The following is a 23,959-nucleotide window of genomic DNA, read 5'->3' on the forward strand; positions in this document are numbered from 1 at the left end:
CGCAACTAGGTCTCCACGTCCTTTCGGAGTTGTCCTTACGGGACCGGCTTCATCAGTAGCTTTTCCCAAAATTTTCGTGAAAGGTAAACGTGCAAACAAACAATACACTCTAAAGAACATACGGGCGCCAAAATGTCTTGCTTCCTCTCTGTACTATCACTTGTATAGAATGAGAGATTTAAACAGTGTTTAAAAATGGAGCTCTGAGCTCACACCCATCCGGAGCATCCTTTCCATGACCTTGAGGAAGTTTTGCCACAGCTTTCCCCTAAATCTCTTGCCCTATAAGATGGAGTTAACAGCATCTTCCTCAGCAGATTGTTTTGAAGGTTAACGATGCAATGCATGTGATGGGTTGATGCTGTGTTTGGTAGACTAAATCCCCAGTAAATACCAACTACTGTTACCACCATCAAAAAAGGTGGTGGCGGTTCCCACTACCTTGAAATTTGAGATCTTTTGCAATGAATGCAGTAAAGCCCTACCAACGAGAAACTGGTGCTTATTAAATAAATTCCTGCTAAATTGATTTAGGGTCAATTAGGGTCACACAACAGCCTTATTTTGCCTCTTTCTTAGTAACTAGTAACTTCTTCTAGTAACCAAAACTTCTCGGCCCCAACTACCTACTGCCTCATCCTAACCAGAGGAAAAGGAAAAAGTCACTTTGTTCCTTAGTTGAACATGAATGCCGGGTTTTAGAGTTTCAATGTACAATAATGTTGCCATTTTGTTTTCTTCATCTGAAGTTTACCAAATCCATTAATTTATAGCCATGCTCCAATTCTGAAACAACCACTTCAATGTAAGATTTACTTCTTTAATTTCTTTTTCATGCAGCAACAGCAAAGCATATAGATCTGATCATCCTCGACTCTGAGACTTGGAGCATCATACGCTTTCCAATTTAAACCATTTTTATAAGAGCACATTTCACAAACAAAGCTGCCTTGCTATTATTCCAACCAAAATACTGTGAGGCCTATGAGGAAATTCCCAATAATAAATTCTAAAATGCTTTATAGATAGTAGCTGAGCAAATCGTTATGAGAACAAAGTGTCAGGGGATGAACAGAATTGGTTGTTCTTTTTTTTCTTTAAAGATTTTTTTTAACATTTATTTATTTTTGAGACACAGAGAGAGAGACCAAGCACGAGCAGGAGAGAGGCAGAAAGAGGGAGACACAGAATCTAAAGCAGGCTCCAGGCTCTGAGCCATCAGCACAGAGCCTGACGTGGGGCTCCAACCTAGGAACCATGAGATCATGACCTGAGCCAAAGTCTGATGCTTAATGGACTGAGCCAGCCAGGCGCCCCTTGGTGGTTCTAACTAGCAACAACAACAACCAACATTTAGCAGGCATTTGCCGTGTGTCAGACACTCCTGGAGGTAAGGGCCATTATTATCTCCATGTTAAGGATGAGGAAACTGAGGTCCAATGAAGTAACGAGTGGTCTAACCCCAGAGTCCAAGTTCCTATCCGCTATTATACATACAGATGCTGTGGCTCTCGTAATCATTTCACTGGTCAAATATGGCATACCTAAATTCTCGCAAAATGCTCCAAACACCAAACCAAGATCTCTGCTTCAAATATTGTTTAACCTTTATGGCCGTGGAAGAAGTAAACAAGCAGCACACTCTGAAAATCAGAACGGAGTACATAAAGGAACCAGTGAAGCATTCCTACCTCAAGTCTGTCTGTCCGCATTAATTTCTGTGCAGCAGCCGCAGCAGCTGCAGGCACGGGGACCCCAGGATTCCCTGTGACCAACATTGGTGCGGTCGGCAAGATCTCTGCTGGAACCAGGCTTGGGGAAACAGGTCCCAGGTAGGGATTAAAGGCTGCTGATGCATTGGTGGCTAAGCTTGGTGCAACTGAAAACATTGGCTGAAAAATAAAATAAAAAGCAAAATTTAATATACAGGTCTTGGCTCAAATTTGATATTCTACATTATATAATCTATCCCTCATCCATCCATCCGTCCGTCCGTCCATCCATCCATCCATCCATCCATAATCCATCCTTCCTTTCCGCCCTCCCTCTTTTCATTTAATTCTATGTTTATTTACTCTCATTCAGGATAAGAATGTTTCTTGAATAAGCATTCCTCAAATCAATGCTTTTCTAGAATACAATAGGTAATTTACCCATTAAATTTTCTGCTGGGATTTTGAAACTTGGTGTCCATAATGCTTGTAATTTCTTTTTGAATAATAGATCAATTATTCAATACAGAAACTTCCTGGGGTCACCTAATCTCCATTTTTATCCTGATAAAATCCTAGAAACTTGTCTAAGAAATACATTTCATAATTGCTATGTCAGATGAACTTGAGAGATCTGTTTACAACTGTTAATGGGTTGCAAGTGTCCTATTATCTGGAATAAATAAAGCAGAACTCCCAGAGGATAACAGAGTTTCACAGTCAATATAAACTGGAAATAAATCTCATGGGACGTGTGAAAGATGATGATGACACCATTTCTCTTGAACACACGAGGTAAACTATTTGGCATATTCACTTGTTGCAGGTTCTTCCAAAGAAACTGTAAATATTCCAACAGTTTATTATACTCCTGTGAAACATTTAACGAAGAATTTACCTTACTAGGGAGAAGCCATTCTGAATGTCTGAAAGTCTGAAACAGAAAACTTCTAAAGAAATGCTACACGGTTTAAAAAAAATACACATGGTATTTTGTGACAAGATAGAATTTCTGCCAGAAATGCTTTAATGGATATAGGAGGATGTGATATGAAGATCTGCATATCAGAAAATATATCTGTTCTTAAGTAGAATTAAATAATTTACTTGAAATCTACTTTAGTGATTTGCTTTTCCAGTTTTTAAAGCATAATCTAGCTCAACAATTTTCTGCCCGTGGGTGGTATCTTTTAGCTTCCTAATTCAATAGATTTTCAATTCTTGAAGTTTGATACTTTGTGTAATAATAACGTTTGTCTCCAAAATACAAAAACTCACGGACAAAATGGATCCTGTTTTTTAAGGGACTTTTTTTTAACAATTAATTTTCTTTACCCTGTGGTATAAGGAACAGAATCGTGGACAAATTATTTAGAATGAAGGGGACATTAGAATGTAGCTAATTCTTCCCTCCTATAGAAATAAGAAGTTAGATGAACGCTGAGTTTACATAGTATTCAAGAGAGTTTTGGAATAAAGTCTTATATAATTAAGATGTAAGGATAATTCCCATAGCTCAAAAGAAATGTTTAAAATACACACACACACACACACACACACACACACACACACACACACCTTATTTAGGCTGGCCCTGACTTGCCCCATATTTAGAAGGGTAAAATGGAACTCAAGAATTCTCTTTTTCTTAGGGCAGTGGTTCTCAATTGCGTAGGTGATTTTGCCTTGTAGGGCACATTTGGCAATGTCTGGAGACATTTTTGATTGTCACAGCTTGGGGGCGCTGTTGCGTCTCATGCGTGGAAGCGAGGGATGCTGCTAAGTGGCCTGCAACACACAGGACAGTCCTCACAACACAGAAGGATCCAGCCCCAATGTCAGTAGTGTTTAGGTTGAAAATCCCTGTCCTACGGGATGCACTTTTTTCTCGACTTCACAAATTGTTTTAGGACAGAATTTTTGCAGCTACTGTACACGTTCTTATTAAGACCATGGAAAACAGAATATTTCATACATAATTTGATTCACTAGGAAGAAGAAACAATATACCATACATTCCACTCATATTTTCAAGTTGTAATTATGCTTCCAAACGTGTTGGTTTGAATGCCATGGTTAGCTGCCCTGCCAGGTCGCTGCCTCCTGCCTAATGAAGTGGCCTAAAGTAATACCTCTGATCCTCAGCCCCGTCCCTGCCCAAAGCACTGACAACAGGAAACCACCTGAGCATTCCAGATATAAACAATCAATAATCTGTCAGAAACTGGGGCCCAGAGCAATCTCTCTCCATCAACAGTTACTTGAATAGCAGCTGATTTTATACTGCTCCACTGTCTACTGGCTGCCAAGGCAGTGCCAGGACAAGGGTTGACCTGTACAGTGAGTATGTGTTGAACTTGGACTTCTACTCAGAAATATCCAGGTTAAACATACGCTGTTACATATACACTGAATGTAATTTCAATGAGACCAACACTCTAATTTCCTATTAGGTATTTAAGAATTATAAGCAACCAAGCACAGAAGACCAGAAGACCTGTTTAAAATACGGACAACAGTCTGTATCATTCCTCTTTGTATTCTATTGCTATGAATTAACGTGTATTTTTCAGGTAGAACCTTCTTAATGAATGCATACTTTGGAAAGTTACTGAGATGTTTATGTCCCTGTACACAATCTACCAGAATTATTTAGAAGCAGAGGTCAAATTTACAAAGCTATTTGGAGGCAAGAAAAATCATTTATTTTTAAGAAAAGCATTCTTACTTGAAGAGAATAAGACCAGGGACGAATAAAATTCAGCTCTGTTAAATCTCACTGAATAAATTTATAATCCACAATGCATATAATGCAACAGTTACATATTACAGATGAACGAATACTTCTAACTAAAAATATTGATCTTATTAAGTGGCAACAATTTTCCTGCTGGATTGTTTCTATTGAGTTGTCATGTGAATGGATTTTCTGACTGAATTCAGCAGAGCAAATTCAAATCTGAAGAATTTTAGGGCACTGTCCCCATGCGAAATCTAGCAGCTTTAAAAATCTGAAACAGGGGCGCCTGGGTGGCTCAGTTGGTTAAGCAACCGACTTCGGCTCAGGTCATGATCTCACAGCTCGTGGGTTCGAGCCCTGTGTTGGGCTCTGTGTTGACAGCTCAGAGCCTGGAGCCTGCTTTGGATTCTGTGTCTCCCTCTCTCTCTGCCCCTCCTTCGGATTCTGTGTCTCCCTCTCTTTCTGCCCCTCCCCTGCTCATGCTCTGTCTCTGTATCAAAAATAAATATTCAAAAAATTCTTTTTAAAATTCTGAAACATCAACTATTCAGCAAGCGCTCTCTCTAACTGTTCTCTCTCCAGATAAGTAGAGCTATTTGCTAAACAGGTAGCCGATCGATGATAATAATAGCTCTATACTGTGAAACTTGATTCCAAAGGCTGCTCCCAAAAAGTGCAACATTCCTTCCGTTATTTTGAGGTTTTACACATTTGTTACATTCCTTTTTCAAAGAGCACCTTGCTGGAGGTAGGTCACTGCTTGGCCTCATCAGTGCCCTAATCAGATTAGTCAAGCTGGGGAACTGCTTCACTGCCAATTCTCCATTCCCAAAGCCATCCTGAAGACAGTTCAGCAGAGTCGCAGGGATGGATATTAATGCTATGGTATTATCAAGTGCACCCTATTTTCTCTTAAATCTCCACAGGATAAAATATAACTATGTAATTGGTGCATATGATACTGACTACATTCTTGTAATAATGATTTACGGCTATTTTTGTTCCTGGAAGGCATAAGGAAGGTTGACTTATGATTGCCTTTTGCCAGTGAACACCCTCAGCAGAGAAAAAACAAACTGCAATCTTATAACGTCGGTGCATTTATGGGCTAATCACTTGTTTGTTTTAAATGAGATATTTTGATTCCATTAAAGTAATCAGGCTTTATTATAAATTAAAATGTTATTCAATTTCACATTATGACCCTAGTTAAATGTGAGCAAACATGATTATTACTAGACTTCCCTCTATTTATTGTGTGCCAGGCATTGTGCTAAGTGCTTTACCTATGTTATTATATTTAATTCTCATAAGAGTAAAATATAAACGACATAGGGCAAAGGAAAAAAAAAACCCTCCATTGTTTCTGTTTGGAGTTGGGGGAGGGGGGCGGGTGGCGCAGATATCTGTAGAGTTCACTGCCAAATCCCCAGAATCTAGCTAGCTGCCTAGAACATAGTAAGTACTCAATAAATATACACTGAATGAATGAGTGAATGAATGAATATGTGGATGAATTAAATTATAGTCTTGTGGGGGGGGGTGGTTTCATTACTCCCTCCCATTCTGCAGACAAGGAAAAGTGCTCACACAGATTATGTGTCCATAATCATAAATGAGTGTGTGTAAGACTTAGGATTTGGACACAGGTGTGTCTGATTTCAGGTGATTCTGAAACCTGAGGTTCTCAGTGCTGGCTGGCCATTAGAATCCTCTGGAGAGCTTCAACCCCCGAATGCCCTGGCACTCCCCACTCATCACATTCTCTGCAGTACTTTCAAATCTCTTGGGTAATTTCAATTCCATACATTATGTGGTCTTCTACCATTTAAACACAGAAATAGATTCAGACTTCTGATTCTGCCTAAGGTCTCTAGGGAGACACGTTCTCTTACGGCTTCCTTCTTAACATGGTTTTTCCCTCTACATTGAAGGTTGCTCCTGCCCAGTCCACTTGTTTAATTCCTAATCATGCTTCAAGAATCACGACTCTTTCTCTTGAAGCTTCCCCTGATCCACCCACATCTCCAACTCTGACGAGGTTTCTCCTACCCTCTGTTACCACAGAACTCCTCGGCACTCGAATTTGGCAATGATCACCACATGTGTTTACTTAACCATCTCTTCTACCCTGCAGGCACTCAGACTGCTGCCTTATGCAATGTGCTGCCTTCATTCTGCATCCAGCCTGTGACTGCAATCTACGTAGGTCCCCTACACACATTTGACTACACACAATGACTGTATTAATGGGTTTACTAACTGGTTTCTCCAGCACACAAACTAATCAGCAAATGCATTAAATGTTTTCTAGTATAGATGTTTGAACATTAAAAAAAAAAGAAGAGATTTCATATTACTTCCTCCACACCTGAAAATTTAATCATTAATTTATCTCGTATGCTTGTTTGAAAAGTATGATTTATTTTTTTATGCTGAGCTAAGTTTTTTTCAGTAATATATTATTACCATGCTGTAATGTTGCAAATAGCATAGGGGCCCTAACTTATTTTAATACATGATGTGAATCACTGTTTATTTTGCATATAACGTTTGTGACTTTTAACAAAAAGTTAATGGAGTGCAAATAATAAATAATATCTAATCAGTGTCTGTTGCAATTTACAGAAGACAAATTTTGTCAGATTTTTCTCAATTTTACTTGTGCGTGCATGTGTGTGTGTGTGTGTGTGTGTCTTTGTAAAGGTTGATCCCGCAAGCAGTAAAAGAATAAACCTTTATTTTTACTCGACAGCACACAATCAAGGTGTATAAAACCATGTTTCTGGGTATACACAATCCTATACAGGAGCTACAGAAGTCTCTGTAAACAATTGTTTTGCATATAAATGGCCAAAAGCTAATGGAAATTCTCAACAAATTCACATTGCGATGTCTTTTTTTTTTTTTTTTTTTTTATAAGAAGGCAACATATGACTGGAATTAAAATAAGAAATACTACGTAAAGTCCGCTTCTAGACTGACTCGCTGACTGGGCAAATCACAATGACCACCTGGCTTTACTTTTAATTTTACCTTACCCTTCAATCAGTTTTAATGAAGTAATAACACTTAAAGAAGACTGACGTCTGGCCCATCAAGTAAAAAGGTATCACCACATACTGCCTGGTCCCTAAGATTTGGGCCAATGTCAAGATGCTCCAGGAAGCACAGACTCCTTGACCGAAACAGCCACTGGAAGTGCAGGTGGAGGGAGCACGACTCAGGATGACGGCCGTGGAAAACATTTTACCAGAAACACTTGGTCATGAAGTGGCCTTATCTCAATCACTAGCTGAATACACTGGAAGGTAAAGCACTAAGAGCCAATTTAAGAACTCTAGGTGTTCCTGGACATGTAACAAATGATGACTTCAAAGCTTTCAGCACTCAACTGCCAGCTGCTGTGACAAAGAAACACCGTGACAGCAAAGGTGAGGCGACGGGAACTGCAAGGAAGCTTCCAAGATTTTGGCTAAGTGCAGTAACTCTGAATTTCTTTATCCCTAGGCTACTTCAAATTCATGAAATGCACAGTAATTCAACTTGAGTTATGTACCTCAAGGAGGCTAGGTGTGTGTACCTGAAGGGAAGCTGCCATTGGAAATTATGGATGGCCAACGTTATCCCTGGAGAGCACAGAGAAAGGCAGATGAGGTCACTGCTGGTGGGACTCCAGAGCTCAGATACAGCTCTCCATAACCACTACTTATGCAGAGTTCTTCAAGGGCAATGACAGCTGGAATCAACAGAATTTCTGAAGACACCTTTCTGGGATGGACCAAAGAAATATACCAGATGCTTCCGAGTTGTGAGCCACAAGATACGGTCTATATTTGGTTAGGTTGTTTGGTTTTCTTGTTGGATTATCTTTACATCAGACAGTGCATGGCAATGCAATCATTTTTTAAAGTAGTAGTTAGAAAAAAATACAAATACTTAATTTTTAAAATTTGGGTAATCAAGTACTACAGGTCTTCCATTTATCTTCAAATATCAATATAATAAGGAGAAATGTGATCTTTTGACATTTTTATTAGGGGCTTAGAAATGATAATAGAATTAATGGCAGTTATTTAATCATTTATTATGCAAATTTTAGGGAGGAGACAGAGATAAATTCAATTTGTTATTTTCAACTACTTATTTTCTCATCTTACAAAATGGGAACAATTGTGTTAGAAGACTGTTAGGAACTTGCAGAAAATATATTTTAAACGTTCACTGTATGTTGAAGAAGGCCAGAGATTTCCAATGAATCAACCACGGACTCAGAGCTGTGGTTGGTGGATGTCTCCCACTAGTGTTTCTACAGCATGGATGCCAGAACCTGAACAGCTTGGGATAAAATCCTTGTCCTGCTACACACGAGCCATGTACCTTATGCAAATTATTTAACCTTTCAGAACCTCTGTATCTTTATTGCTGAAGTTGAGATAATAATATCTACTTTATAGGACGGTTGTGAGGATTTTTGACACAAAAAGTAGTGAGTGCAGTAAATGCCCTTAGAGTGTTGTCTTTGCTCCCAAAATGTTAAGCCCTCTTTCTGGTTCTTGGCTTGGTGCATTTCATAACAACATCATAAAGTCCACAAAAACAGGAAACTCTCCTATAAATCCCTGAATTCCCCAAGTCAGCCCAAGGTCATATTCTGAAGATCTTAAATTGAGAGACCCGGTCTCTGAAAATTTATGAAAAGAGGAAAACCCAATTGAGGGACATAGTAGCTATTGCCTGGTCTCAGCGGTACTCTCACCAAGCCCCTGGCTGCCTCTGCTAACACATATCCGACCATATGCCCCATTCCATGCCACAGTCTCTATAATTGGGCTTGTACTCTGGCTCCTGCTCATGATTCCTTTGGAATCACAGGGGCAGGTAAACTAACACAAACCTCTGCTCTCTTCCTTGTATTTGGGGAAGGAAACTCCTTACTTCATTCTTTCACTCATCAAGAAATTTTTGATCTCTGTTATATGCCAGGCACGATAGGAGATGCTTCTGGATTTGATTAGAGCTTCCCAGCTCCTTCTCTTCGTGGTCCTTCAGGCTATGGTTTGGGGGCCAAACTGGTTAGCCCTAGAAAACTAAGATGCTTCACCTACTTGACTACAAATCCTGAAACTACTCAGACATTCCTACTCCTCCTGCTATTAAGGATGTGCTCACAGTATCATCTTTGATAGAACCACTACCTGGGTTGGATCCACATTTGTGCTCTGTCTTCAAACACTAACATCTGTCCTAGCAGCCATCCTGGCTGCTTCCAACCCTGTTATAATCCCTATTTGTAGACCCAGCATTAAAGTTCCAGTAAGCAGCTGGTTATGACCATCTCATTTATTTCCGAATCTCTGTATCATGACCCTCATCAAAACAGGGCTGACTACACAAAGAATCGCAAAGTCTCAGGTGAGGTTTTGAAGGCAAATTTCCTGGATTAAAGCCTTCTCCACAGTCATTAAAGCCCCAAATACTTTAAAATTGAATAATTAAAACGACTTCTATATTTATTACCAAAAAAGTCACCCTGAACAGAGTCTATTTTTAGACTGTGATCTCAGGATGCCTGTAGCAGAAGGGTAATTCCACATTCAAATCTAGTCATATCAGGGAAAACTAACACAAAGCCTGAATGTGCTCACAACTAATATAAATAAATGTTTTGTCGAAGTAGCGAACTTTCCACCAAAACCACCAGAAAATGTGATTTTTCTGATGGTTTCAGAAACTGTGATTTCGTGATTTCATAAACACCACGTTTGTTACTGTATTTCACAGACATGAGCATAAACATTGTTTACGGTTCGTCCCAGGATTACCCACGTGATGACCCTGGAATGGCCTTGAGGGTAGAGCTCAAGGACTAACTCAGGAGATGGGCCAAGGCTTCACAGTGAGCTGCTCACTGCCATGGCCAGCACTGGTTTCCACAGCATGGGAATTACACTTGTTGACCTCGAGGTGCTCCCGGTCACAGAGAGGATAGAGACTGGTGCTAAGCAGGCTTTAAATGTTTAAGTGGAACAAAGTGTCTCACATCAATGAGAGATCTTCTATCAGCTAAAGTAGTAGCCACCCCAAGGATTTATCAGATCTTTGAAACTGTGCGAGAGAGCCAGTTGCAAAAGAGAGCTCTTATCCTATATTTTATGCTACCAAGAATGATCATAACTAAACTTCTTTAACCAAATCTTCATGCTATCCCAGTACAGATATAATATTAGCAGATATCACAAAAATAAATTTAAGATATCATATTTTTAACTGAGTTCCCAATAATGGAAAAAAAATCAGGTTAAAACAGACACAGAATTATAATATTCTCTCACCTCAACTGCATAGTACTGATAATTGGTATCACTGCCGATGTGATATGGAGATCCCTCCCACCTCGAAATGCAATCCCCCCCTCTTTTTTGGAATGATTGGTGCATTAAGTTCTAAGAGAGAATAATAATTACATTGAGTTCAGGTGTTAAAATGTATTTGGAAAAAAATTAGCACACATGCTTACAATTAGCATATCAGAAAACCAAGGGTCTTCACATTTCCATAACCCTCTAATACTGCATATAAGTTAGTGACATAAATTACTGACAGATATATTCTCATCATTTCAGATTTTAACATGCATTTAAATACAGAATTACTAGATCACAATTAATATCAGGACACCTTTTGCAATCTAAAATTACTTAGGATATTAACCTTACATTTTTATGAGTAAATGTGGGTAAACGTTATTAAAGTCATTTATCATATATATACTCCCCCGAACCCCAAGTAAATAAATATGTGCTCAGAATCAAAAGTTATTCACATATCCTGCTCAGTAAACATTAAATCTCTATGATCACCTACAGTTTAGAATATTTAGCTCTTTGCTTAAAAGCCCTGGGAGTTTCTTTCTCTCCCGATTAGTTATCTTTTAATGAGACTTGCAAGTGTATGATATTGTTTCACCACTATTAGAATTCTGCTAGCATTTGTAACTACAAAATAATTGCAATCTGAGTTTAAAAGAATCACAAGCTATGCAACAGATACTCTTCAAGGAAAGAAGGAAAGGAGATTCTTCTCAAAATTAAAGATGATCTATACCAAATTTTAAAATTATTATTGCCGTTATAGTCTGCAAATGCACAGACTATACTGGTGAGTCTGATGACCATTTTAATACCTGCCAATCATAAGATTTAACGTAAAGAGAGTTTTAGGGGGAAAGCATGCTCTAATGTAAATTTCCACATGACTTGGCCACAAGATGAGTAACTTCACAGTGTGAAAACTGGTTCCAGGTTTGCTTGATAATTTTGCTAGAAAATGCTGGAGAACTGACACTGTTACCTATGTTCACTTGATGAAGTGCAGTCATTACTTTATACTGAAATTGAACACTTGGAATTACAAACCTAATGAATGAGAACTGAAAACATGCTTACCACAGGTTGTAATGGGGCACCAGGCATCATGGCATTGGCTAGTTGCATTTGCTGGGCCAACATGGCCATGTTCTTCTGCTGAATCAAGTTATTGCGCCCATTTATCTCCAATTGCGTTTTTAAGTGTGGGGGTGGATGAAGATATTTGCAGTTCTCCCTGGAGCAACGACCCTAAAAAACAAAAGCGGAAAATACCATCTTAAAAAAAAAGATTACAATGACACATCTTAAAAAATAAAAATTATGCAAACCTACCACTTGGATCTACCATGGGTTTCTAACACACTGCACTGTCCATATCAATTTATAGTACATCTGGAATAAGTAATGAATTCACCCAAATGTATTATCAAAATGAGGTGTTAGGACACTTGAAAAAGTTTTGAAGCTTACAGGAAATTATTTTAATATTAGCCCTGATATTTCTAGATTGGAGTTTAAAAATCTACAAACTGCCAGGGTAATATTAAAATAAAGAATATCAAATAAAGAATATTAGCTCTTTGCAAATCTTCTGGTTAACTTTAACGAATCCAAAAGAATCATGAAGTTTGAACATCTATTTTTACTCGTATTGAGTTCCAAAGAAATGAACTGGGAGGATTCAAGGCACACTGACTCTTCAGTTAAATACCTTTACAAGTATCTCATAACCAAATTAAATTACGACTAAGCTTTACAAGCCCATATATTAAGAAACTTACAGGTGAAAAGAAAAAAATTCCCACATATTCTCACTGTATATACAGATGGCTAAGTACAATGAAACACTGGTGAAAATATAGCCTGTTTAACCTTTCAAAGTCTTGTCTCCACTGCCCAAGAACTAAACAACAGTAAGAAATAGACATATTTACCCTCCAAAAGATTTACAAAGTAAAATGGAGAGACAAAATAAGTTGCTATAAAGTAAGAAATGTGAAAAAACCCTTCCTTTGGGGATGATTCTTCTCATTGGAAATACATATTAAATTGGGGCGCCTGGTTGGCTCAGTTGGTTAAGCATCTGACTTTGACTCAGGTCATGGTCTCATGGTTCATGGGTTTGAGCCCCACATCGGACTCTCCGCTGACAGCTCAGAGCCTGGAACCTCTTCAGATTCTGTGTCTCCCTCCCTTTCTGCCCCTCTGCTGCTCCCACTCTGTCGCTTGTCTCACTCTCAAAAATAAATAGACATTACAAAAAATTTTTAAAAAAGAAAATATATATTAAAGTCTATAATATGCAATACTGTGAGGGATTTGTTTCATATTATTTCAATAATATCCTCATTTCACTCTTTCCGTATTATTTCAATATGTTGTCAAGTCTTTATAGTAACAGGTCTCATCAATTATTACCTTGACAACTTCTCTCACCAATAAATCTAATTGGAACTGTTTGTGAGTGTCAAAGCATTATTTAACTGCAGCCGTCAACCACCTTGCTGAGCCTTCTTTGATTTTTCTAAGAAAAATCCATTTACCATAATTTGATCTTCAACTGTACACTGACTCAGCATGCTTATGTTTGTGATAAAAATCTGTTACAACCCTAATTTGAATGACCTATTTCTGGCTTGTTTTGATTCAGGTTTTTAGGAGTAAGTTTCTGCACAGGGCTAATGTCATAGGATACTGCTTCATGTTTTAACAAGCTTTATGGAATAAAGCATCACTAATAATACTTTTTAAACCAGAAGGCAGTAGAGGACAGTAATTGATACCAAGGAACGTACAGTTCTCAAGACTTGGGGTAGAGGCCAAGGTCTCTTACACATCAGCAGTACGAATTGCACAAAAAACTTTCTTTAAGTCTCAGGCTTTTCATCCATTTCAAAATTGCTACATAACCTACACCACGGGTTTATTATGAAGACCAGAGAAGATAACGCATACGTCATGCCCTTGGTACTGCATGGCACTCTGTGAGCTAGGTAAAGGTCAGGAGGTGCTATTGCCATCCGCACCCCCACATTTTTAACTGTATATCCAACAAAAGAAAAACAGCATATTGACATGAAGGTCATTTTTATAATATCTCTTCGTTATGCACATTGATATGTTCACAAAGGAACATTTATAGATCTATGACTTATTCTGTATGAAATCATGCTTGATTGAGATCACAAGTATATTAGCAGCTTGAAAGCATTTACGCAAAAAATAACTTTTACAAAAAAAACAAACAAACAAACAAACAAAAAACTACCCAAAAACACACTGAGTCACAAGACCGACCACAGAGAATGACTGGCCAACATAAATCAGTTCATGGATAACAAACACTTAATTGATTTCAGGGCTCTCCAGGTGAGGTGTTCTAGAGAAAACCCGCTTTTTCAGGACAAAGAACAGCTTGGCTCGAGGGGAAATTCTGGTTCTCAGTATCTCCAAGTCATATTTCTTACTAATATTGGATCTTTACAAGTGAAAATAAGCAGAGTTATCTTCACCCTGAGGATTTAGTTATTGTCAATTCACTCAGATCAGTTTCTATAGCTCCATAAAAAGCACAGAGGGAGCCCTGGGCCTTGAATCAGGCCTTGCCAATACTAACACTAATCTTCATAAACTCTTCATTTTGAGCGCCTCCCTTAACACAAACCACCCAGCCCCTTCTACCTCTAAACACAGCACAGATTGAAATAATGAAGGAGAGAAATCTTATGGGCTTTATATATATATTCCATGTCAGTAGAGGTCAAACCTTTTAAAAGAAGCTCAGACCTGTGGTTTGCATTTGTTATTTACTACATTCAGGAAAAATGTCATTCTATTGCATTTCTTACATATGCTACCTTTCCATGCACAGCTTGATTCAATTGCACTAAAACCTCACTTTCAAAAAGCTAAGTTCCTAAGAGTCAACTGAGGATATTTTGTGAAAAAGTATGCAGACAAGCAAGCCTCTTCCAGAGTCTGTGGCAACAGACCTGGGGGGCCTAGGGATCTGCATTTTAATAGTATTCCAAGTTATTCTGATGTAGCAAAAACAAAAACAAAAACACCAAACAACAACAACAACAAAAACCACTACAAAACACAATTCTGCAAAGCCACATGAATTTTTCATTGACACGTGTGGAAAAAAAACAGAGTAGTCTCTGCAATTGACATTAGATAAACTCAGCTTCCTAGAGAGTTCAAAACGTGTTTAATGCTGACTGGGCTGCTGCATAATTGTGGTTTGACAAATAAAAAGGTCAAGAAAAAGTTAGAATAAACATCCTCTTCTAGAGGATTGCCTAAAACTCTGGAGAACATCACCAGCATTTCTGGTGAAATGAATTTTTGGAGAAAGAAATCTTTCGTTAAGATTTAAGACAGGGAAAAAAATGGGGGGGGGGGTACCTGGGTGCCTCAGTCGGTTAAGTGACCAACTCTTGGTTTTGGCTCAGGTCGTGATCTTGTGGTTTGAGTTTGAGCCCTGCATCAGTCACTGTCAGCCGTCAGCACAGAGCTCACTTGGGATTCTCTTTCTCTCCCTCTCCCTCTGCCCCTCCCCTGCTTGTGCTCGCTCTCTCTCTCTCTCTCTCTCTCTCTCTCTCAAAATAAATAAAATAGACCTTAAAAAAATCTTTAATAAAGAGTTAAGGTAGGGGCATCTGAATGGCACAGTTGGTTAAGCATCTGACTCTTGACCTCAACTGGGGTCATGATGTCACAGTTGAAGAATTAGAGCCTCGCCTCAGGCTCTGTGCTGATAATACAAAGCCTACTTGGGATTCTGTCTCCTTCTCTCTGCCCCTCCTCAGCTTGTGCTCGCTCTCTCTCTCTCTCTCTCTCTCTCCCCCTAAATAAATAAATAAACTTTAAAATATTTAAAAAAAAGAATTAAGGTAAGTACACCATGGGTACCTCTCCAGATTCATCTGAGTTCCCAGCAACAGACCTCAATAAGCATTTACAAAAGAATGAATGAACACTTCTTAATAAATCCTTAAAGGTGAATTCTACTCTAACTCAATTCTGGGACAATGAAAATAACAGAATGAAAACTAACTCTAACACCAAACTGATTCTTAGCTGCACTAATTTAATGATGCTTTTATTCAGAGACCAGTAATTTCAACACCCCATAAAGCTTGCCACAATAAAGGGACAAAAGGTAATAGAAGGTTTATAAGTTTCACCAGAGATGAAACAAGATTTGTGTAGAGATTCCATGTATTTAGTGTCTAAAATCTATACAGTGACAATACATTCTAAAAATCTAAGAACAGAAATTTAATCCGCATCTAGCCCTCACACATGCAAATTTTTATAAAGGAACTATATTCTAAGTCATCAAGAGATTTCACCTCAAGATACATTAAATTGGGCTGCTAGGATTAATGCCAACATATAAATATAAAGTAGATTTTATTCCATTTTGATTGCTCTATGCAGTTTCACCTATTGCCATATAATTGTACATTTTATCCAACACAGCTTGGTTCAAAGAGCAGAAGAACAGCTTTGTTAATTACGTGCTGTGTGACCCTGTGGGAGTTAAATTCTCTGAGTGGCCATACCTTTCCGGTGGAATTGCAACAATACCATTGATTTCATTGGTGATACATAAGAATCGAGCAAGACGGTGGGCCAACTGCATACGTGGTTCCTGATTTAACAGGCTGTCAATAAATGTTAATTATTTTTCTCTCTTTTTTAAAGTTCTCAAGCTAATAACAAACAGCAGTTGCTTAATTTCGCACTGTCTCCATTAAAAGTACTAAAAAATAATGCAAATAGCACAACCCAGTGACAATGCCTGTCAATCATCAATAATACAATATTAGCCTGGCCCTTAATGATCATTCTGTATTTGCCACATCCAGTACGGAAAAAAAGCCATTCTAATACATTTCTTACACTGTTACGTCCCTGTGGTTTGCTTTTGTTGACTACACGGACACTTTATTTTCAGTAAGCTGTCCAGCTGGCTAGCAGGCCACTTTATAGAGTCCATGCCATAAATACCTTAGACGCCGTTCAAAAAGGCTTTTTATAGGTTAACTAAACACAGATTTCAAAGACATCATTGTAATGCATATATGGTATATTTTAAGGGAACAGAGGAAGTTCAGTAAAATATCGATTCAGATTGAGTCCATTTTTCTCCAATAATTTTTCTACATCTTTAAATTAAAAGTAATCTTTCCAAAAAAGTTAAAAATTTCCCCTTGTAATCTTAAAAGACTGTATGATGAGATCGATAATGATCATTCAAGAGATCAATTCCTCAAGTCTTTAATATCTGAAGTTATAAACTGTTCAATTGTGAATTTAAGGATTTTCTCACTAGCTTTTGAAATAGGCAAAATTTTGTGATTAATAACAAAGAAAGCCTATGTTTAGATTAACTGTGTGAGCTTCAAAATAAGTGCCTGATTAAACATTAGAGTTTAATAATATGTGCACTTTTAAATAATTAATAGTATGAGCATATATGGTACATACCTAAAATGATATGAATGTATATATACTATATGCTGCATATATTGAGATATAAAAATAGAATGGAAGAATAAATATAAAATTGAATGAAACTACAGATGGCAATTCAAATATGAGAAAACTATCAGCTATTTTTAATATTTAAGAAGTAGCTAACAACAAAAAAATGAAACATCTTACTTAAAAGCTGGCTAAACTTAAAACAAAAAAATCAAAATTCTATTTGAAAACTAGAACTAATTTTCTATTTTTAACTATACTTCTTCAACCTAAAATAAAAGGAATACTGTGATTTATGACATCAGAATGTAAAAAGACATCTTTTAAGCTGCCAAACGGTAACTATGTGGTAGAATTAAAATTATTGGGTCATATTTGGGTAGACTCTGGAAATAAAGGGGCAATGAAAAAATTATAGGAGTACCAGCTAATACACATAAGTCTTTTTCCAAATTTTACTGGAAATACTATTGGTTTCCAGGAAAAACTGTTCAAACTGTAACCATTTATTTCAATTGTTAAAACAAAATCAGTATTTCCTTTGGACAAACAATTTTTACCAATGTATCTGAAGCACTTTCCAGAGATATTCATTGCTCAGATATTGGCCAGAAACTCTGGCAAAGGAATTTGGCAGCTTCCTATTGAAAATTTTTACTGTTTTTTTTTTTTTTTCAGTTAAGATGATACAAATATCTCACAAAAATTTTGCCAAAGGAGAAAAAATTGGCAGTCAAGAAATATCATTTCATGCATTTCCAAAAATGTTTCTTATGATTCTACCATGCTAATTTGTAATTATCAATCCTAATGCAAGGTGAATAAATTTACATATATAATATTTATTTTAAAATTACAAGCCTCTGATGGTAGGAAATTTATGGCAGTTTATTTATTTTCAATGTTTATTTATTTATTTTGGAAAGAGAGAGAGAGCACACACAAGCAGGGGAGAGGCAGAGAGAGGGGGAGAATCCCAAACAGGCTCCATGCTGTTAGCACAGAGCCCCATGTGGGGGCCTTGATCCCACAACCATGAGATCATGACCTGATCTGAAATCAAGAGTCAGATACTTAACCAACTGAGCCACCCAAGCGCCTGTACATCAGTTTACAACATGATTAAGTTTTGAGAGAAAATTATACACACACACACATGCATGTACACCCATATACACTGTTTTGTTTTCATTTAGGTGAATATGAGTTTAACTCTAGAAATGAATTTACTGGCTTGAAAATATTGAAAATAAGATAACTGTACTTAACACACAGGTATGTTGTGTTGGTCTTGGATGTATGTTTCCTTACAATCTACTTGCCTCCATAAAGGACTTGCTCTAGCTTACAGGAACAAATACAGAAACAAATACATCCTAAAAGGAATCTCAAGGTCTCCAAATCTCAGCGCTATTGACATTTTGGATCATATAGGCTTTGTTGTGGAGCTGTTCTGTACATTGTAGGATGCTTAGCAGCATGCCTGGCTTGCTAGATGCCTGTCACACTCCCGTCCTCAGTTATGACAATGAAAATGGTCTCTAAATACTGCCAATGTTCCTGGGGGGTGAGGGAAAGGCAAAATCATCTCCAGTAAAAAGTCAACCACTGTTTTATACCTAATGGAATTTAATGGGGGCTATATTAGTCTGCTTTGGCTGTAACAACAAAATACCATAGATCAACTGAATTAAACAAGAGGAATTTATTTTCTCACAGTTTCTTGTAAGAGTGCTTTCTGGCTTGCAGACAGCTATCGTCTTGCTATTCTAATCGTACAGCCTTTCCTTGATGCACGCACAAGAAGAGAAAGTTTGTTCCCTGGCATCTCTTACAAGGACATTAATCCTATCAGATCAGAGTCCCACTCTTCTGACTTTAACCTTAATTATTTCCTTAGAAGCCCCATCTTCAAATATAGCCACAGGGGAAATAGAGCTTCAACATAAGAATTTTAAGGGGGCACAAACATTCAGTCCAGAAAAGGAACACACATAATTAAAACTGCCAACCCAAAGCTATTTGTAATTAGCTTTAAATATCTTCATACTTACATGTAAGTGTCTGGAAGCTTTCTCAAACATAAGATAATAGATTTTTACTATAAAACTGGACTCAAAAAGAGTGGGTGGCTGACCAGTTATTCCTTCTAATTTTGCCAAATTCTAATAGCTGCAGCTTCTAAAAATTCTCAAGGTATGAATATGTGAATTTCAGTGTTTATTTGTCTTTTATTTGAAATGGAAGCAAATACAGACTGTGGTATACAAAAAAAAAAAGTAAATAATTATATTCCAAAATCATACTAATAGTGTCATTCACCTGTTAACTACAATACCAGATATGCTGACGTATATTTTTTAAAGTTTTACTTCCCTACAGAAAGTCCTTTGAGGATAAATGAAAGTGAGACATATATCCCTTACTTTGAAAAAGAAGCTACTGAGGAAGATAAATTAAGTAGCCAGATAACTCAGAAAAATAATTAACAATTTCTGACCACCACCTGAATTCTGGTGGACCCAGTGCTTAATGTTGTTTTTAGTCCTATGCAAATGTATACACATGTATGTAAATCATTATGTATATACACACACATATATACTCACTGCAATTATGTACCTATTTCTAAGAGCAGCATATGTATTAAAAACTGGCAATTCTGCTCTTGTTGCAAATTTAAGAAACATAGAATATTAGATTTAAAATTTGTATTTCATGTTTTACTTGGAAAAACACATAAGGACTTTTAAAATTTTTTTTAAAGTTTATTTATTTTTGAGACAGGGAGAGACAGAGCATGAACAGGGGAGGGTCAGAGAGAGGGAGACACAGAATCTGAAACAGGTTCCAGGCTCTGAGCTGTCAGCACAGAGCCCGACGCGGAGCTAGAACTCACGGACCGTGAGATCATGACCTGAGCCGAAGTCGGCCGCTTAACCGACTGAGCCACCCAGGCGCCCCCACATAAGGACTTTTAGAAAGTGACAGAATAAAACCTAAAGGGACACTTAACTATCATTTGTATAAATTCCTAATGTAGTCAAAAGGATATTTTCATTGTTTTTCTTAGAATGTCTCCATGAAGATTTTTACTGATTTTATGTTATTGTTTTATTGTGTTGTGTTTCATAAAGAGTATACTATACTATATTATAAACACACATAGTATATATACTCTTAATAAACCAATATTATGTTTTACTATATTTAAGTAGTATATTTTAAATAGTAAATATATAATATTCACATATTAACAGTAATTTTCCTATTCACTTTCTATTCTCAAATATTATCATGCTTTAATCCAGAAAACAAAATGGGATTTTTTTTTCACCCTGTATCTATTTCAGATTTTATCATGTGGAAAGGCAAGAAAATATTCTTAAGCCAAACACTATTTCTCCTGTTTGAATTTCCTCATTGGACTTTCAAGTAACACCAGGAACAAATGCTTAGAATTCTCAGAGAACATGAAGAAAGGAGTCAATTCTCCCTTTATTTTCCTAGGTATTTAATCAGTAGTCTTCTAAACTTAACATGAAGTAAACAGCACAACACTAATCAATATTTGAAGCTTAACTTTCTACATTCATCCAATCAACATAAGGCCAAATGCTTTGAGCTCAGGTCAACACAAGAGCTGGGAAAAATTTCTCTTATCAGTGAGAGAGAAAAGCAGAAATTTATGCATGTATTTTTACTGAAATATTCTCAATTTCTTTTCTTTTAAGTTATTTTACCCCATATACAACATATTTTCAAATGAAACACAACAGAAAGCCAACTTAAATTTTTCCCTTTTTTAAAATTTTTTTTTTTTTTTTAACATTTTATTTATTTTTGAGACAGGGAGAGACAGAGCATGAACAGGGGAGGGTCAGAGAGAGGGAGACATAGAATCTGAAACAGGCTCCAGGCTCTGAGCCGTCAGCACAGAGCCCGACGCGGGGCTCGAACTCACGGACCGCGAGATCATGACCTGGGCCGAAGTCGGCCGCTTAACCGACTGAGCCACCCAGGCGCCCCAAATTTTTCCCTTTCTTGATCCCAGTGAAAGCTCATGTTCACATACACACTGACTGTGGCTTAACAACGTTTGAGACTGCCAGAACAAGAAAGAAAGAAAAATACAAACACAGGTACATACACAATCTATTGAGTTTAAATCTGTCATTTTGCCATGGCCTCAAAGAACGTGAAAGAATGTTAACAGACTGTTTCACTTGTGTTAAACACCTTTTCATCAAAGTCTAATGTGAACTCAAAGCAGCAATTTTAGGTTAGACACTTCTAGCTCATGTTCAGAGGGTGTGCTAGGCACTACTTCATAGAACATTCCTAAGTGTGATGCTGAAGATGCCTGGACATTAAAACCAATAGTGACATTTACAATATCCCAAAATATCCTGAATGCTGACGCAAACTCCGTGCACTCTAACTCAAACATCGGGATACTATGACTTTTTTCCCAGAGAACTTACGAGCTTTAATTGCACAACTGCCATTAATCATCTTGAAAACGGCCTAACTGAAACTCTACACATCTAGAGAAGTATTACGTAATGCCTAGGAGCCAGAGGAGGCAGAAAAGGGGAAAAAGGAAACAAAATCACACACATTCTTGTTACAAAAACACCACTCCTTTCTCCAAGCAGCTTTTGTCAGTGAGAGATCACGTATACATACAACAGTGACAGCAACAGTATGACGAGCACACAGTGTTAGCAGATAGTCCTCTGGAGAAACTTCAGCCTCCCCAGTGAGGGCCCACAAAGATCTCATGTGAAGAAATGCTTACGACAGCATGCCAGAAGAAGAAATGGGCTCACTTCTTCATTCTACCCGGGGCCTCCTCCACCTCACAGACTCCCACAAAAGTGTGTAACTTACTGCATGAAGTGCTATGAAGGGTTTAATTGGCACCTACTGTCTCCACCTATTCCACGGTCTTCCTGCGTTCCCAACATGGGTCTGGCCAACCTCCCTGAGTCAAACCAGAGTCTCCATGACCTTGTGAAAGCCCAGTGACATTTGGTAGGTGCCAGCATCATTAAACAGTCCAACATATCTTGGCTGCTTTTTTATGGCATCATAAAATTGGAAATGCCAGATCACTATGTTTCTATTATTTTTTCAATTGCTTCATTATTTTCTCCGTGCAGCAACTGTCAGACTTCTAAACTATTTGTAGCAGAAACACTTCTGAAGTTTTACAGCCTCCAAATCAGACACTCTCCAATCTTGGCTGATAATTAAAAACTCTAGCATTTACATAATAAAATTTAGTGCTCTATTTGTAGTGCATGCCTTTCAATTGAGAAACATAAAATGTTTTACAAATAGTACCCAATTCATCATACCATTGTTATGTGGATTACAACATGACAGTATGTATTTATTACATTTCTACGGACTTCCTGAGGGTTAAAAAAAAGGTAAATTTCTTAGGTCAAATGCCTAGACTTTTTCCTTAACAATCTGTTGGAAAACTTGTCTGAGCAGTCCTTTATAGACCTATTCCAGTTCCTGGTACACTGGCAAAGCAGAAGTTCCCATCTTTAAATACCCCTCCAAAGGTGTGTGTGTTGGGGGGGCGGTTCCTTGTCCAAGGGCACATAACTAGACGGAGGCAGTCTAACCACAGAGTTGGCACTCTTCACCACTATGCTGGAAGTATGCTTTCATACTGATGACCACTTTGACACGCTCAAGTACGTACGTATGTGCGTATGTATGTTTTTCGAATCACGCTGACACTAAAACATAGATGACTCTAACCAGAATAAGTCAGAACTGAAGGAATGCTTCAAACCCCTTTGAGTTCTACAAAGGAAAAGTTGTTTCACAGTATAAACCACTAATTTCTGAGAAGACGAATCCATGCAGTATTTCCAACGTGTAATGGAAACCAGGAGATTCCCTTATAAATTTCAGTTCATCTGTCATTCATTTTTTTTTTTCTCCCTCAGCAGGACTTACAGAATCAATAGTAGTAAACAACTCAACACCAAACAAGTTAAAATTTTACTTCACGCTATCCACTTCATTTAGACACCTAGAGAGGCAACAGATTCTTGGATTATCTATGGAGTCCCCTGATGGGTCTCTGTGATTTGGATACATCGCAAATGGATATTTGGGTATATCAATGGATATACCAATGGATATCGGATATATCACAAATAAAGAAAAGGTGATTTCAATAAATTTTTAGTGTTTATTTTTTTGAGAGGAGAGAGAGAGAGAGAGCACATGCGAGAGCAGGGGAGGGGCAGAGAGAGAGGGAGACACAGAATCCAAAGCAGGCTCCAGGCTCTGAGCTGTCAGCACACAGCCTGACATGGGGCTCGAATTCACAGACTGCAAGATCATGACCTGAGCCAAAGTCAGACACTTTACCAACCGAGCCACCCAGGTGACCCGAAAAGGTGATTTTAAATTTATTTTTTAACCTTTATTTATTTTTGAGACAGAGAGAGACAGAGCATGAACGGGGGAGGGTCAGAGAGAGGGAGACACAGAATCTGAAACAGGCTCCAGGCTCTGAGCTATCAGCACAGAGCCCGACGCGGGGCTGGAACCCACAGACCGCGAGATCACGACCTGAGCTGAAGTCGGACACTTAACCGACTGAG

The 23,959-nt window shown here is 37.8% G+C and overlaps 1 protein-coding gene across 17 annotated transcripts in view; it reads right to left on the bottom strand.

The window, feature by feature from the left end:
* The window catches only part of MBNL1 (muscleblind like splicing regulator 1), a 205,880-nt gene that overhangs the window by 30,397 nt on the left and 151,524 nt on the right, over positions 1-23,959 (bottom strand). For 16 of the 17 annotated variants that reach the window (XM_060639014.2, XM_060638997.3, XM_078432237.2 and 13 more), the window contains 2 exons: positions 11,901-12,071; positions 1,692-1,892 (listed from right to left, as the gene is read on the bottom strand). In XM_060639014.2, the coding sequence (XP_060494997.1) occupies positions 1,692-1,892; positions 11,901-11,969 (270 nt within the window). In that variant the 5' untranslated portion in view covers positions 11,970-12,071. Of the gene's footprint in view, positions 1-1,691; positions 1,893-11,900; positions 12,072-15,233; positions 15,610-23,959 lie in introns of those variants that run through there. The other variant, XM_078432240.2, reaches the window with a different exon arrangement.

The sequence above is a fragment of the Panthera onca genome, chromosome C2 (assembly GCF_046562875.1).
Source record: "Panthera onca isolate mPanOnc1 chromosome C2, mPanOnc1 haplotype 2, whole genome shotgun sequence".
Classification (NCBI taxonomy): domain Eukaryota; kingdom Metazoa; phylum Chordata; class Mammalia; order Carnivora; family Felidae; genus Panthera; species Panthera onca.